General features: G+C 59.6%; 1 protein-coding gene across 1 annotated transcript; it reads left to right on the forward strand.

The window, feature by feature from the left end:
* The first annotated feature begins 248 nt into the window (after positions 1-248).
* On the forward strand, positions 249-17,427 carry MED16 (mediator complex subunit 16). The gene is made up of 15 exons (XM_076065050.1): positions 249-466; positions 1,619-1,729; positions 3,562-3,731; positions 4,699-4,979; positions 5,647-5,797; positions 7,475-7,580; positions 8,164-8,316; positions 9,233-9,555; positions 10,004-10,210; positions 10,814-11,024; positions 11,813-11,946; positions 12,554-12,746; positions 13,622-13,847; positions 14,094-14,177; positions 16,163-17,427. Exons 1-15 carry the CDS (start codon positions 325-327, stop codon positions 16,296-16,298), a joined length of 2,628 nt encoding a protein of 875 aa, XP_075921165.1. The 5' UTR covers positions 249-324; the 3' UTR covers positions 16,299-17,427.
* The last annotated feature ends 206 nt before the right edge of the window (positions 17,428-17,633 follow it).

Raw genomic sequence — 17,633 nt, forward strand, 5'->3', positions numbered from 1 at the left:
TGAATATTTCTGATGTACTGCAATAAACACCCTTCCTAACAAGTGATATCGACGAATTGGCACGTTCTGCTTACGTGACAACCCTTACTAGTTGGCTGTGTCGGATGGTGGCGGGTTTTAACGACGCAACATTTATCTATTTACGCGATCTAACCCAAAAAAACTCTATTATGCTATTATGCTATCGCCTAGTTTACAATTTTGTGGATTTATAATTCACCCCCCCCCATTGGGGGGGGGGCTATCCCCGGCCCCCGAGAATCGATTCCCTTTACATCATCGCCCACCGCAGTTGGATCGATCCGATCGGCGCCTCGGGTAGTCATGGAGGTCGTCTACTCGTGCGATTTCCCGCGGAAGCCTCGGGCCGCCTACTGCCCCGCGGTGCCCCTCGCCTGCGCTTGGTCGTGCCGCAACCTCATCGCTTTCACGTCCGAGCGACGGGGCCCGCACGGCGACATTGGCGGTGAGAGACGGCACGGATGGTTCGCGGAGGTAACCTGCCGTGGGTTGGTGGTGGGGGGTGGGAGGCGGTCAGGCAAAGCCGTAGAGCTCGAGGCTTCCCCCGGCCAAGATGACTAGGCCGCAGCCCCTCCTGGTGGACGCGGGACGGGGTAATTCGGGGGTTCGCTTTGTGGTGGTGGTGGGGTGGGGGGAGGGGTCTCTCACATTCAGGGGTCTTTGGGAATCTTTCGCAATAAAGGACCTGTTATTGAGGGATCTGTAGGTTCTTACCTCATTCGGGAGTCTGTGAGGTATCGATCATTCAGAGGTTTACGGAGTACAGTTTTTTGCACGCGTGGGGGGTCTGGGCTGCGTTGAGGGTCCCCGCGGGAGCTGTCGGGATGTGTTTAGGGTACCGAGGGGCTGGGGTTCTCGGAGATTCAGGAGTCTTGTTCTGCGTGTGTGTTTGTAACAAGCTCCCCGAAGCAATCCGGCACACTCGACTCCAAAGACAAAGATCCCCCGTGTGTAACGAACTGTTGGGGGCAAGTGCTGTTCGTGAGTAGCAGCACCAATGAAGGCTACCGGCACTGTGGCACACGAGGGGGTGGGGTAGCCAGCACCACGCCCGGCCGCCTTTGTCTCCCCGGTAGTGATGTTTACACATGATAAGCCACTTCGTTGAGCTATCGTTTGTGTTAGCCAGGTCGCTTATTAAAAAAGAACTATTTACCTTTGGTAAAATAAACATATTTTTTTTATAGATTTGTGCCGGGAAGCCGACACGCGTGTCAGCAGTAAATTACAGTCGATCGTAAATTATCCGGGGGGAAGGGGGCGCCGGGTTTTCCAAATGCCGAATAATTCACCACAATATAATTTAAATAGCTTATTTTTGCACATTCTTGCATAACATTGTTTTAGGTGGTGCGTATGCGTTTTTTTGTGTTTTAAATGTGTTTAACTACGTGAATTTGGCATGAATAAACGTACAAACAGACAAATATAAATATTGTGTCTGACGATCGCCGGACTGGTTACAGCCTTTGGAGCGATTTTGCCGGATCGGCCCGGGACCGCCGGATAATGCTGCAAGCAGCAGGATAAATACCGATGATCGACTGTCAATTAACTTGGGGTTTTACTCCTTGCCACTTGTGTGTCCGTGTCTCAGAGCACACGAGCTACCCCATCCACATCATGGACCCCGAGCACCCGTGGGACGTGTGCACGGTGCGGTCCGGCCACAGCGACGTCATCACCTGCCTGGAGTGGGACCAGTCCGGTGCGTGTGCTCCTCCTCTTCGTGTGCTCCTCCTCTTCGTGTGCTCCTCCTCTTCGTGTGCTCCTCCTCTTCGTGTGCTCCTCCTCTTCGTGTGCTCCTCCTCTTCGTGTGCTCCTCCTCTTCGTGTGCTCCTCCTCTTCGTGTGCTCCTCCTCTTCGTGTGCTCCTCCTCTTCGTGTGCTCCTCCTCTTCGTGTGCACCTCCTCTTCGTGTGCTCCTCCTTTTCGTGTGCTCCTCCTCTTCGTGTGCTCCTCCTCTTCGTGTGCTCCTCCTCTTCGTGTGCTCCTCCTCTTCGTGTGCTCCTCCTCTTCGTGTGCTCCTCCTCTTCGTGTGCTCCTCCTCTTCGTGTGCTCCTCCTCGTCGTGTGCTCCTCTTCGTGTGCTCTTCCTCTTCGTGTGCTTCTCTTCGTATTCCCCCCCCCTCTCCCCGTGTACTCTTCCCCCCCTCCCCCGTACTCCCCTCCCAGTACTCCCCCGCCCTTCCCGTACTCCCCCCCCCCTCCCCGTACTCCCCTCCTCTTCGTGTGCTCCTCCTCTTCGTGTGCTCCTCCTCTTCGTGTGCTCCTCCTCTTCGTGTGCTCCTCCTCTTTGTGTGCTCCTCTTCGTGTGCTCCTCCTCTTCGTGTTCTCCTCTTCGTGTTCTCCTCTTCGTGTGCTCCTCTTCGTCTGCTCCTCGTCTTCGTGTGCTCCTCCTCTTCGTGTTCTCCTCCTCTTCGTGTGCTCCTCCTCTTCGTCTGCTCCTCCTCTTCGTGTGCTCCTCCTCTTCGTGTTCTCCTCTTTGTGTTCTCCTCTTCGTGTGCTCCTCCTCTTCGTGTGCTCCTCCTCTTCGTGTGCTCCTTCGTGTGCTCCTCCTCTTCGTGTTCTCCTCTTCGTGTGCTCCTCCTCTTCGTGTGCTCCTCCTCTTCGTGTGCCCCTCCTCTTCGTGTGCCCCTCCTCTTCGTGTGCCCCTCCTCTTCGTGTGCCCCTCCTCTTCGTGTGCCCCTCCTCTTCGTGTGCCCCTCCTCTTCGTGTGCCCCTCCTCTTCGTGTGCTCCTCCTCTTCGTGTGCTCCTCCTCTTCGTGTGCTCCTCCTCTTCGTGTGCTCCTCCTCTTCGTGTGCTCCTCCTCTTCGTGTGCTCCTCCTCTTCGTGTGCTCCTCCTCTTCGTGTGCTCCTCCTCTTCGTGTGCTCCTCCTCTTCGTGTGCTCCTCCTCTTCGTGTGCTCCTCCTCTTCGTGTGCTCCTCCTCTTCGTGTGCTCCTCCTCTTCGTGTGCTCCTCTTCGTGTGCTTCTCCTCTTCGTGTGCTCCTCCTCTTCGTGTGCTCCTCCTCTTCGTGTGCTCCTCCTCTTCGTGTGCTCCTCCTCTTCGTGTGCCCCTCCTCTTCGTGTGCCCCTCCTCTTCGTGTGCCCCTCCTCTTCGTGTGCTCCTCCTCTTCGTGTGCTCCTCCTCTTCGTGTGCTCCTCCTCTTCGTGTGCTCCTCCTCTTCGTGTGCTCCTCCTCTTCGTGTGCTCCTCCTCTTCGTGTGCTCCTCCTCTTCGTGTGCTCCTCCTCTTCGTGTGCTCCTCCTCTTCGTGTGCTCCTCCTCTTCGTGTGCTTCTCTTCGTATTCCCCCCCCCTCTCCCCGTGTACTCTTCCCCCCCTCCCCCGTACTCCCCTCCCAGTACTCCCCCGCCCTTCCCGTACTCCCCCCCCCCCTCCCCGTACTCCCCCCCCCGTATTACGTATTACTCATGAGAACGCGGTGTTCTTCGGGAACGCGACTGCTACCGCGTTGTAGGAGAACACGGACCTGTATTCTGATTCCGAATCGCTTTCGGCCGCGCGTGCCGCCCGCCCGCCCGTCCGTCGCCGCGCGCAGGAGCGCGGCTGCTGTCGGCGGACGCGGGGGGCCGCGTGCGCTGCTGGGCCACGCCCGAGCACCTGCTCAACGGCTGGGAGGCGGTGGGCGAGGGCGGCCCCGACGGCGAGCCCCTCCTGGCGCTCGCGTGGCTCCACAACGGCATCAAGCTCGACCTGCATGTGGAGAAGGCAAGAGGCCGAGGGGGGACAGCGGGGGGGGGGGGGGGGTACGCACACGGCCGCACAGATACCCACAATACCCAAACAGCAGCCGCCACTAAGTGACGGTGACGTCACCGCGCCGCGCCTGTGCCCAGGCCAAGGTGCACTTGGAGGGGGTCACGGGAAATGTTGAGGGGCTCGCTGACGGGAGGTCACGGAACAGACCCTGCAGGTGCCATGGGTTGACTGACTGAGCGTTTTAGTCGCCCGGCGCTCCGCTCATTGTTGTGAGCGTTGCTCCTCCCTGTCCTCCGCAGTGTCCTTCACGAGCCTCCTCCACGATAGCACACAAATAAAAAGATCCCCCGTATAGCCTGTAACACACTGTTGGGGCAAGTAAAGTTAGCGAGCACCTATCAAGGCCGGCACGGCACACGAAGGGGTGGGTGGCCAGCACCACGCCGTGCCGCCTTTGTTTGTTCAGTGGCGATGTTTACACACCGTACCAGCTACTCATTTGAGGCTGAGTCGACCTAGGAGAGGCCCAGGACCGTTTCAGTTAATCGTCACTGGTGTTGGTCGCGAGCGGGAATCGAACTCGGGTCGCCGGGTTCATGGCGCAGCGCGCTAACCGCTGCACCACCGCTCCCCACACACAACAACAAAAACAAAGATCACCCCCCCCCCCCCCCCGCGTAACCTTCACGGACTGTTGGCACAAGCGCTGGAAGCGAGCACCTATTATAGCCACCCATATGTACCGCATGTTGGACTTTTTTCGCACCGTACGTAGCCAACCGTGCTAATCGGAGGTGCGGGGGGAAGGACAACAGACTCAACACTAAAATCAGTTCCACAGAAATTAGTTTTAAAATTGAGATTTTAAAAGTGCATAGCTCCGTGCGCCACCACCATTCTGAATGCCTCAAAACTGACCCCTTTGTCTCCCCCTGTGCCACTCCCCCCCACCCCTGCTGTGCCCGCTGCCGTGCAGGTGGGCGCCATGAGCTTCGGTGAGAAGTTCTCGCGGGCGCGCTTCCACCCGTCTCTGGCGGCGTTCGGGGGGCGCGCGGGCGACGGCTGGGTGGGGGTGTCGGCGAGCGGCCTGGCGCGCGTGTGGCTCCTGAGGCCCGGCGGGGCGCTGCTGAGCGCCGTGCGGCCCCTGTCGCGGCCGCGGGCCCGCGTCGCCGCCGCCGACGCGGCCTTCACACCCGCGGGCCACGTCGTGGTGGCCACGTCGGATGGCAGCAGCTCCTCGCCCATCCACTTCTACCGGTGTGACATGATCGCTTGCCTGTCTGTTCGCCTGTATTCTCGCCTGTATTCTCGCCTGTATTCTCGCCTGTATTCTCGCCTGTATTCTCGCCTGTATTCTCGCCTGTATTCTCACCTTTCTGCTCACCTGTATTCTCACCTGTATCCTCACCTGTATTCTCACCTTTTTGCTCACCTGTATTCTCACCTGTATTCTCACCTTTCTGCTCACCTATCTGCTCACATACCTGTCTGCTCACATGCTCGTACGCAAGCCTTTGTGTCAACTTGTCTATCCCCCATCACTTGTGCAAACACCTCTCAGCTTGCCTCTCCGCTCACCTTCCCAATCATATGTCGGCTCATCTGTCTTGTCGGCTCATCCGTGTGCTTCACCTGTTGGATCATAAGTCGTCCCCTTATTCCGGGTATCCCCATGTGATTGTGTGTCCCCGTGTACCTTCACTTATCCCTGTGTTGTCTTCATATATCCCCATGTGTCTTCCTGTGTCTTTGTATCGCCCCGTGTGTTTCTACACATCCCTGTGTGACCCTGTGTGTCCCCGTGTGATCCTCTTGTCCCCATATGTGGTCCCTGCGTGTCCCCCTGTGTGACCCCGCACGCATCCCTGTGTGACCCCTTGTGACCCCTTGTGACCCACGTGCGCGTCGTCTTGTGGCGTGTCAGGCTGACGCTGAGCGTGGTGAGCGAGAAGTGCCGCGTGGAGACGGAGCTTCTGCCGTCGCTCTTCCTCCGCTGCTCCTCCGACCCGTCGCGACGAGACAAGTACCCGGCCGTGTCTCACCTGCGCTTCGTCACGCGGGAGAACTCCGAGCAGGTGGGATACGCACCGCCGGGGACACCACGAGGACGCCGCGGGGACACCGCAGGGATACCGCGGGGACACCAGGGACACCACGGGGACACCACGGGAACACGAACACCACGGGGACACCACGGGGACACGAACACCACGGGGACACCACGGGGACACGAACACCACGGGGACACCACGGGGACACCACGGGGACACGAGCACCAGGGACACCACGGGAACACCACGGGAACACCACGGGAACACGAACACCACGAGGACACCACGGGGACACGAACACCACGGGGGCACGAACACCACGGGGGCACGAACACCACGGGGGCACGAACACCACGGGGACACCACGGGGACACCACGGGGACACCACGGGGACACGGACACCACGGGGGCACGAACACCACGGGGGCACGAACACCACGGGGACACGAACACCACGGGGACACCACAGGGACACCAGGGGGACACCACGGGAACACGAACACCACGGGGACACCACAGGGACACGAACACCACGGGGGCACGAACACCACGGGAACACCACGGGGACACCACGGGGACACGAGCACCAGGGACACCACGGGGACACCACGGGAACACCACGGGGACCCCTCGAGAGCACGCACACAACGCAAATTAGCGCACATGCGCACAGGGGATCGCACGCAGTTGGCACAGGCGCAGGGTATCAATGTCGCCACCACTGGTAACGCGTGACGGTGCACGGTGGTGGTAACGCGTGACGGTGCACGGTGGTGGTAACGCGTGACGGTGCACGGTGGTGGTAACGCGTGACGGTGCACGGTGGTGGTAACGCGTGACGGTGCACGGTGGTGGTAACGCGTGACGGTGCACGGTGGTGGTAACGCGTGACGGTGCACGGTGGTGGTAACGCGTGACGGTGCACGGTGGTGGTAACGCGTGAAGGTGCACGGTGGTGGTAACGCGTGACGGTGCACGGTGGTGGTAACGCGTGACGGTGCACGGTGGTGGTAACGCGTGACGGTGCACGGTGGTGGTAACGCGTGACGGTGCACGGTGGTGGTAACGCGTGACGGTGCACGGTGGTGGTAACGCGTGACGGTGCACGGTGGTGGTAACGCGTGACGGTGCACGGTGGTGGTAACGCGTGACGGTGCACGGTGGTGGTAACGCGTGACGGTGCACGGTGGTGGTAACGCGTGACGGTGCACGGTGGTGGTAACGCGTGACGGTGCACGGTGGTGGTAACGCGTGACGGTGCACGGTGGTGGTAACGCGTGACGGTGCACGGTGGTGGTAACGCGTGAAGGTGCACGGTGGTGGTAACGCGTGACGGTGCACGGTGGTGGTAACGCGTGACGGTGCACGGTGGTGGTAACGCGTGACGGTGCACGGTGGTGGTAACGCGTGACGGTGCACGGTGGTGGTAACGCGTGACGGTGCACGGTGGTGGTAACGCGTGACGGTGCACGGTGGTGGTAACGCGTGACGGTGCACGGTGGTGGTAACGCGTGACGGTGCACGGTGGTGGTAACGCGTGACGGTGCACGGTGGTGGTAACGCGTGACGGTGCACGGTGGTGGTAACGCGTGACGGTGCACGGTGGTGGTAACGCGTGACGGTGCACGGTGGTGGTAACGCGTGACGGTGCACGGTGGTGGTAACGGGTGACGGCGCGCGTGGTGCCACCTGCGCCGGCAGGTGGTGGTGTGCGTGTCGAGCGCGCAGGGCAGCGTGGTGGAGTGCTGGTCTCTGCGCAAGGAGGGGCTGCCCCTCAACAAACTCTTCCAGCAGATCCCCTCCCTCGGTGAGCGCGGGCGGACGGGGGAGGGACACGGTTGCTGGGGGAGAGCGAGGAGGGGAGAGTGGAGTACATTACATCTCGTTGAAAATGTACGCGGGTCCTAAGTGCGACCGGTGTCAAGACCTGTGTATGGACAGTTTAACACGTAGTAGGCTTTCGCGACGAATATTAGCCATAATAGAGATTTTTTGGGGTTAAACCGCGTAAATATAAATGTGTAGTTGAACCCGCCGCCACCACCCAACACGGCCACTTAGGAAGGGCTTGTCACGGAAACAAAACGTGCCAATTAGTTTATAGTTCAGAATGCCCGGTGTGTCGGAGAGTAAACCCACAACATTTACAATTCGAGTAACTAATTGGCACGTTTTTTTTTTACATGACAAACCTTACTAAGTGGCTGTGTCGAGTGGTGGTGGTGGGTTTTAACGGCACACATATTTACGCGATCTGTCACCAAACAAGAAAACCTTTATTGTGGGCCATACAGACAGAGCAATGCGCTCACCACCTACCGCTCGCCACTATCGCTCACCACCCGCTGCTCTGCGTGCGCGCTTCGCGCTTGTCTCCTTGTCGGTGCCAGGAGACAAGCAGCCGAGCGTTCAGAAGTGGCGCATCCTGTCCACTACGAGCGACCTGGAGCGCGTGAGCTCCGTGGCGCTGCCTCGTCTGCCCATCTCCCTCTCCAGCGCCGACATGAAGCTCGCCGGGGACACCAAGTTCTTCCCCGGGCTCGGTAACCAGCGGCGGCACGTCCGGCAAAACCACCACCATCATCATCATCATAATCTATTAAAACTATTACACATTTTTCTATTTTACCAGGTAAGGCGCACTACTGAGCTTTCTATAGCTCTCTTTCAGAAGCGGCCTGGCTGCCACAAATTATAACTTGACGAAGTGGGCTCATCATCACCGTCGCGTGGGAATTTATAGCAGCAGCCAAATACTTTAAACGCGTGACGTTGATTTAAATGTGGAGGGAAAAACCGGAGGACCCCAAGGCAAATCCAAGCCACCACGGGGAGAGAGACCCGCAAAGTCCAAATATACAGCAGGTGTCAGGGTCGGGTTTCAATCCACGACTTCCTGCATACCAGGCGAGGGAGTTTACATCTCGTAACCGTGGCACCCCTAATAATCGGTGGCACAACTGCGATCGACACCACCACCAGCACACCGTCGCAACCTTCTTAACCATCGACATCGTCATACCCTCTTCCCGATCACCGGCACAGCTACAATGATTACCAAAGACAAATATCACAAACTGCTGGGGCAAGTGCTGTTAGCGAGCAGCACCTATGAAGGCCGCACCAGGTACTCGGTTGAGTTGGTCGCGAGCGGCGGGAAATCAAACCAGCGCATCACGCCATCCACTGCGCCACCGCTCCCCACGGTCCATCACCTTCACTACCACCAGCACCGCAACCCATCGGCACCACCAGCAACATCTACGGCCCACACGCATCGCCACCGGCACCATCGCCAGCACTGGTGTGGTAGTGGCCACCCCACCCCCCCCGATCGTGTGCCGTGCCAGCCTTCGGTAGGCGCTGCTACTCGCTGGCGACCAGACAGCGCTTTGCCCAACAGCCTGTCCGAAGGCTGTAACCAGGGTGGGCACCTGTGTCTGTTGCGCGCGACGCCAGGCTTGGTGCTGGCGTTCTGCGACGGCTCGGTGCACGTGCTGCACCGCCTCACGCTGCAGAAGCTCTGCGCCTTCTCCCCGATGGGGGGCGGCGGCGGCGCGGGTGGCGGCGGCGGCGGCGGCGGCCTCGGCGGCCTCGGCGGGGTCGGGGGAATGTCGAGGGGGGGCACCGGGGTGGGCGGGGGCCCCGGCGTCGTCGGGGGCTCGGAGGAGCCGCCCATGAAGCGGGGGAGAGGCGCGGGGCCCCACCAGGCGGCGCACTTTTCGGCGGTGGCGCTGTCGCCCTCGTGCTGTGCCCTGCTCGCCGTGGAGAACAGCGGCAAGGTGAGGGGTGGGCGGGGGGGGGGGGAGAGGAGGGGCTGTTGCATCACCACGCTGCCCTGACCCTAACCTTAACCCCTGACCCTAACCTCAACCCCTGACCTTACCCCGAACCATGACCAGAACCTTTAATCTTTAGCTCCTAACTGACCCTAACCCAGACCGGAACCGTGACCTTAAACTTGATCAAGATGCTGGTGCATTCTCCCAGTCATCTCAGGCAGCCAACCCACGGCACCTGGGTCTGTCCCGTGACCTCCTGCCGGCGAGCCTTCGACACTTCACGTGGCCTCGAAGTGCACCTGGCCTGGCACGGGTGCCGTGGTGATGTCGCCGTCACTTAGTGGCGAGTGACGGTTGCTGCTGTTGTCTCTTGTCCACCTCTGACCTCCGCGACCCCATGTATCCGCCCCCCCCCCCCCCCCGCGGCGCGCGTCACTCCCGCGTGCAGGTGAGCGTGTCGCGCGTCTCCCCGTGGCTGGGCCACCCGCTGGAGGCCGGCGCGGCGCTGCGCAACCTCCTCTTCCTGCTGGAGTACGGGCTGGTGACGGGCCACGACGCCTGGGACGTGCTGCTGCACGTGCAGCCGGGCACCGCCGCGCCCCTCGCCGACCGCCTCGCCGAGGAGTACGCGCGGCAGGCCCAACCCCTGCAGCAGGTGGAATGCTGCGCCCCGGGGGGGCTGGCACGGGCGCCCGCGGTGACGTCGCCGCCGTCGCCGCCGCCGCTTCGTGGGCGAATGGCGGGAGTGTTGCTCCCCCCACCAGGCTGCTATTGAGAGGCCACACAAATTAAAACCTCCACACGGGTGTGCGAGCGTTTTCACGACGCGCCGATTATTGCCTTCTTCAGCTCGCTCGTGCGACGATTCGTTGGGAACCGCGACACTCATCGTCGGGACAGGATCCAGATGTTGACGTTACAATGGGGGCGCCACGTCGTGGGTTACGATCGCGACCCCGACGACCGCTGTGTATTTGGAGTTTGCTTGTCTCTCTCTTTTTCCCCTGATGGCGTGGATTTTTTCTCCGGGTCCTCGGGTTTCTTCCCGTCACGACGTGTTTTCAAGTGTTCGGCCGCCGCCATACATTTCCACACGATGACGATCAGCAGCTGCCCATTTCGTGTCGGCTATCATTTGCGATGGCCAGGTCGCATCTGAAAAACAGCTCTGCTGCTACTACTACAACAGTTCAGCAGGGCCTCGCCTGGTAAAAAGTAAAAAAAAAAAGATAGTTCATGGTTCGTCTCCCGTGTGCAGGCGCTGCAGACGCGCGTGCTGGCGCTGCGCGCCTGGCTCTACCGCCTGTCCCCCGGCACGGCGGTGCGCTCGGCGGACCTGCACACGCGCCTCCTGCTGCACGCCGTATCCTGCACCCTCAAGTCCCTGCTGCGCCCCACGCTGCTGCACACGCCCGACCGCGGGCCCGGCGACAGGCTCGCCGAGATCTGCAGCAAGAACACGGACACCGGTGTGCCCGCGTGCCCACGTGCCCACGTGCCCACGCAGAAAGACAGTGTCTCCCCCCCCCCCCCCCGGATAGCCTCTAACGGACTCAACTTCTTTGGTTCTTTCGGTAAAGTCACGTAGAATGAGAATAAAATAATAAAATAAAATAACAATCAAATTCTCACGACGTTTCGGCCACAACACAAGCAGCCTTCATCAGGTGAAGGGACAAGACTGTCTGGAGGACAGCGCTGGAGCGCTGTCCTCCAGACACCTGATGAAGGCTGCTTGTGTTGTGGCCGAAACGTCGTGAGAATTTTTATTGTGTTATGTTTTATCAATTTATTATTGTATTCTCATCCTACGTGACTTTACCGAAAGAACCAAAGAAGACGAATCCTTGCAGGCACAAAAGCTTTAAATCGAAACTCTAACGGACTGTTGGGGCAAGTGCTGTTAGTGAGTAGGCCGGCACGGTGTACGAAGGGAGGGGGTGGTTGGCCAGCACCACTCCCGCCCAGCCACCTTTGTCTCCCCAGTGGCGATGTTTCCTGCACACCGCACCAGGAACTCATTTGAGGCTGAGTCGACCTAGGGGAGGCCCAGGACCGGTTCAGATAATCGTCACTGATCTTTGGCAGGATCGTAGCGCAGCACACTAACCGCCACACTACCGCTCCACACACACAGACACACGTACACATACACACACACACAGGGGCTGGGGAGGGGGCGCGTGCTACTCTAACATCACCTCAACAGTCTATTAAAGGCTATACCGGGCGGGGGGACATTGTGTGCGCGGTGCAGACATCGACAAGGTAATGCTGAACCTGAAGACGGAGGAGTTTGTGCTGGACACGCCGCTGCTGCAATCGCTGCAGCAGCTGATCCAGTGGGTGGCCGACTTCACCCTCTACCTGCTGGCCAGCCTGCCCAACCAGGTACCACAGCCGCCACTGTGGCTAGCGGCCCCGCACCATTATATCGGGCACTTCTGTACGGGATAGAGCGTTGCCCCCTCGCACGCTCGCACTCCTCAAGGAGGTGCCGCGCCCTGACTCTCCGTGCAGCCCAATTTTCCTCCCACGTGTAATAAACACTCATTAATTGGCTGAAAACATCTTAATATATGGAGGGCAGTTTTTGGCAGCGCTGCCGGCTACTCGCCCGCCTGGCTGCTGCCACCTTCTGCCTCGTTGTCTATGCTTCTTGGGCGATTGCGAGACACTCGCGCTGCATGTGAAACTAAACATTATTCAACATGATCGTCATGTAACCTGGTGTGTTTTGGCGTGCCGTGGTGATCCGGTGTGCCGTGACGGCGCGTTGCGTGTGCCGTGACGGTGTATGCCGTGATTGTGCCGTGATTGTGCTCGTGCTGTGACGGTGCGTTGCGTGTGCCGTGACAGTGTGTGCCGTGATTGTGCTTATGCCATTATGGTGCGTTGCGTGTGCCGTGACGGTGCATTGCGTGTGCCGTGAAGGTGCGTTGCGTGTGCCGTGACGGTGCTTCGTGTGCCGTGACGGTGCTTCGTGTGCCGTCGCCAGGGCTCGATCTCGCGGCCCGGCGTGTCCTTCCTGCGGGACGGCCCGGCGCTCGCGATGCTGCGGGAGCTGCTGGTGGTGGTGCGCATCTGGGGGCTCATGAACCACGCCTGCCTCCCCGTATTCACCGCCACCTCGGACACGCAGGACTCCCTCTCGCTGCTCTTCAAGCTCCTCACCAAGCTCTGGCTCTGCTGTAAGTGCGGTGAACGCGCGGGGGGTACGCGCGTGGTACGTAAACGTGCATCTGTACACCGAACACAAAGATCCCCCGTGTAGCCGCCTTTAGCGCACTGTTGGAGCCAAGTGCCAATTTGTACAAGGGCCGGCCACTGCACACATTTGTCTCCCCAGTGGCGAGACAGAGCTGGGCCGACCTCAGGGGTGAGGCCCAGGACCGGTGTAGATTATTCGTCGCCAGTGTTGCCCGCGGGTACGAGTGAACTATTTGAACAATTTTATTTTACCAGCTAAGGCCCACTGAGCTACGTAGCTCTTTTTCAGAACCGATCTCGCTATCACAAATGATGGCTCAAATAAGTGGCTTATCATCACGTGGAAATTTATAGCAGCAGCCAAATACTCTAAATGTGTAATGTTGATTCTAAATTTGGAGGGAAAAACCGGAGGACCCGGAGACAAATCCACGTGGCCACAGGGAGAGACACGCAAACTCCAAATATACAGCAGCAGCAGCAGGCATCGTCAGGGTCGGGATCGAACCCACAACCTCCTGTATACCAGGCGAGGTAGTCAACATCTCATAGCCACCGTGATGATGATGATGATGAGAGAGAGAGACACGCAAACTCCAAATATACAGCAGCAGGCATCGTCAGGGTCGGGATCGAACCCACGACCTCCTGTATACCAGGCGAGGTAGTCAACATCTCCTAGCCACCGTGGCGCCCACAACGTATTTGGCTGCTATAAATTTCCACACGATGATGAGCCACCTCGAGTACCCGGAGAAAAATGTACGCAAACCGTACGCTGACCCGCTGCGTCCCCGCGCACTCACCGAGCCGGTGGCCTCCATAACCTCCCCCTCGCCCCGCGCGCCTCGGGCAGGCCGGGATGAGGGTCACGGGCTGGAGCCGGACGACGGCCTGCTGGACGAGTGCTGCCTGCTGCCCTCGCACCTCGTGCTGCCCTCCGCCGACTGGCTGCCCTCGCCGGACGGCGTGTCGGGCCGCCTGCCGCCGGGAAAGCCGCCGTCGCGCGTCGCCTTCGGCCGCGGCATCGCCTACGCCGGGCAGCCGGGGCCCGTGCCCGTCCACACGCACGTGCTCGCCCGGTGAGCGACGCCGCCGCCGCCGCCGCCGCGGGCCGCCGGGACCCGACGGCCGTCGCCGCCGGGGTCGCGACGGCAATGAGCGTCGCCGTATTGGATCGTCGCGCTCGCCGGATCCCGTGGGCTCGGTTGGGGGGGTGGGGGGGGGACGCCACGCGTTCCCGGCGCTCGCCGCACCTCGGGCGCACGTGCGGCGTGGTGGCTGTTACATCGGCGGAATTTCCCCGTCCCCTCCCTCGACCTCGCCAGGTCCCCGGGTCACCAGAAGCTGGACAACCTGCGCCGAGTCAACCTGGGCGTGAACCCCACCGAGGACATCAAGGTGTGCACCAGGTGAGTGGCGACGCCGACTCCCCCTCCCTGCCCCCCCTGCAGCGCCCCTCCCTGCCCCCTTCCCCCGTCCCGGCTCCCCCCCCCCCTCCATGTAGTATAGGAAGTTACATTTTATTGTGCAGGGTAACCGAGGACCTGTTGTTGTTGTTGTTTTGATGTGGTCGGGACTTGTTGTTGTTGTCTTGGTGTGGTAGGGACCTGTTGTTGTTGTTGTCTTGGTGTGGTCGGGACCTGTTGTTGTTGTTGTTTTGATGTGGTCGGGACTTGTTGTTGTTGTCTTGGTGTGGTCGGGACCTGTTGTTGTTGTCTTGGTGTGGTCGGGACCTGTTGTTGTTGTTGTTTTGATGTGGTCAGGACTTGTTGTTGTTGTCTTGGTGTGGTCGGGACCTGTTGTTGTTGTCTTGGTGTGGTCAGGACCTGTTGTTGTTGCCTTGGTGTGGTAGGGGCCTGTTGTTGTTGTCTTGGTGTGGTCGGGACCTGTTGTTGTTGTTGTCTTGGTGTGGTCGGGACCTGTTGTTGTTGTTGTCTTGGTGTGGTCGGGGCCTGTTGTTGTTGTTGTCTTGGTGTGGTAGGGACCTGTTGTTGTCTTGGTGTGGTAGGGACCTGTTGTTGTTGTTGTCTTGGTGTGGTCGGGACCTGTTGTTGTTGTCTTGGTGTGGTCAGGACCTGTTGTTGTTGCCTTGGTGTGGTAGGGGCCTGTTGTTGTTGTCTTGGTGTGGTCGGGACCTGTTGTTGTTGTTGTCTTGGTGTGGTCGGGACCTGTTGTTGTTGTCTTGGTGTGGTCGGGACCTGTTGTTGTTATCTTGGTGTGGTCGGGACCTGTTGTTGTTGTTGTCTTGGTGTGGTAGGGACCTGTTGTTGTCTTGGTGTGGTCGGGGCCTGTTGTTGTTGTTGTCTTGGTGTGGTCGGGACCTGTTGTTGTTGTTTTGTTGTTGTTGTCTTGGTGTGGTAGGGACCTGTTGTTGTTGTTGTCTTGGTGTGGTAGGGACCTGTTGTTGTTGTTTTGTTGTTGTTGTCTTGGTGTGGTAGGGACCTGTTGTTGTTGTCTTGGTGTGGTAGGGACCTGTTGTTGTTGTCTTGGTGTGGTAGGGACCTGTTGTTGTTGTCTTGGTGTGGTCGGGACCTGTTGTTGTTGTTGTCTTGGTGTGGTCGGGTCCTGTTGTTGTTGTCTTGGTGTGGTCGGGACCTGTTGTTGTTGTTGTCTTGGTGTGGTAGGGACCTGTTGTTGTTGTCTTGGTGTGGTAGGGACCTGTTGTTGTTGTCTTGGTGTGGTAGGGACCTGTTGTTGTCTTGGTGTGGTAGGGACCTGTTGTTGTTGTTGTCTTGGTGTGGTCAGGACCTGTTGTTGTTGTTGTCTTGGTGTGGTCGGGACCTGTTGTTGTTTTGCTGCCTTGCCTCCAAGCTTGCATTTGGTGTTGACATGTCAGTAAGGAATTCACGTACTTGTGTAATTTGTACTTCGTGCCTTTATATTTCGTCACTTGCTTTACCTTTTCTGTATTTATCACTCCTGTCCTCGTTTTTGTTGTTGTTGCATTCTCTGTTATAACTTCCTGACAACCCGTGCCCCCCCCCCGACTGGATATCTGTGAAAAAGAGGTTTGTAGCTCATCGGATTCCTCATCCTCCAGTCGAAAAAACTAAAACTTTTTTTATTTTACTAGGTTAGGCCCACTGAGCTATAATTGCTCTTTTTCAGAAGCGACCCTAAGCACAAATCGTAGCTCAACGTAGTGGCTTATCATCACCACGTGGAAATTTATAGCGGCAGTGGCCAAATACACGTGACGTCGATTATAAACGCGGGGGGGAGGGGGGGGGAACCGGAGGGACCCCCGGAGAAAAATCCACGAGAGCGAGATAGAGAACCGCGCAAACTCCACATCGTCGGGGGTCGGGATCTGGAACCCCACCACCAGCTCGCACGCCAGGCGACGGGTCGGCTAACGTCGCCACCCCTCCTCCTCCTCCTCCCGTCACCTCAGGTGCGGATGCATCGCCATGCTGCGCTCGCTGAGCAAGGTGCAGGCGGCGGGGCCCTTCAAGTGCTGGGAGCAGCGCTGGGTCCGCAGCTGCCTGTGCGGCGGCCTCTGGAGGAGGGTGCCGCCGTTCGTGCCGTGACGACGACGAGGAGGGAATGGACGCTGCGGCGCGGCGTCTCACGGCGACACTGGGGGGGGGGGGTGGGGAGGTCTCTCAGGGTGGGACAGACCCCCCCCCACCACCCCCCTTTGCCCGCCCCTCTACCCTCACCCCCCACTTGCCCGCCCCTCTACCCTCACCCCCCCCTTGCCCGCCCCTCTACCCTCACCCCCACTTGCCCGCCCCTCTACCCTCACCCCCCACTTGCCCGCCCCTCTACCCTCTACCCCCCCTTGCCCGCCCCTCTACCCTCTACCCCCCCTTGCCCGCCCCTCTACCCTCTACCCCCCCTTGCCCGCCCCTCTACCCTCACCCCCCCCTTGCCCGCCCCTCTACCCTCACCCCCCACTTGCCCGCCCCTCTACCCTCACCCCCCACTTGCCCGCCCCTCTACCCTCACCCCCCCTTGCCCGCCCCTCTACCCTCACCCCCCTTGCCCGCCCCTCTACCCTCACCCCCCCTGCCCGCCCCTCTACCCTCACCCCCCCCTGCCCACCCCTCTACCCTCACCCCCCCTTGCCCGCCCCTCTACCCTCACCCCCCCTTGCCCGCCCCTCTACCCCCCCCCTTGCCCGCCCCTCTACCCCCCCCCCTTGCCCACCCCTCTACCCCCCCCCCCCATGTTGCTGGTGAGGAGTGAAGGCTCTCTCTCAAGACGTGCATCGAGAGTTGATGCCTGCTGTGTATTTGGAGTGTTGCACGTCACTCTGTCTCCCTCCCCCCCACCGTGGTCGCGTGGATTTGTCTCGGGGGGGAGGGGAGGATCCACCGTTTCGTTTTTTCCATTTCCTCCACTTATTGAGAATCGACGTCGCATTTGTAGTATAAGAATGGCTCGGCTGCGGCGTGGATCGAAGAGTCGGCGGAGGGAAGCGGAGTAGAGGGGAGGCGGTGGTGTGGGATTTGGCAGGGGTAGCAAGAGAGAGGCGTTGGTCCGTGTCCTCCTCTGAGGGTGCCGGTGAGGAGGCGGGGTGGGGGCAGAACCTCCCAGGAGCTGCCGGTCAGCGTCCGGGGGTGGAGGACGCGAGCGAGGTCACGTGACGCTTTGTACAAAGGAAAAATAAACTCGCGTTTTTTCACCGTGTTTGTAATAAATAACTTGCCGATGTCCCCGTTTACTTATGCTTTGAAATACTGAAATGTCCAAAGAGTGGTCAAATGTTTGCTTGTGTTGAACCTAAATGAGGTGCACTCCTAGGAAGGCCATGTGGATGTTTTGGCCGCTACCGGTTACATTGTTATGGGGTTTTATAGTTATGGGAGGAAACCGGAGAACCCACTCACTCTACAGAACAGGGGAAGATCATACAAACT

This window comes from Petromyzon marinus, chromosome 1, assembly GCF_048934315.1.
Source record: "Petromyzon marinus isolate PM22_M1 ecotype Great Lakes invasive population chromosome 1, UKy_Petmar_22M1.pri1.0, whole genome shotgun sequence".
NCBI lineage: Eukaryota > Metazoa > Chordata > Hyperoartia > Petromyzontiformes > Petromyzontidae > Petromyzon > Petromyzon marinus.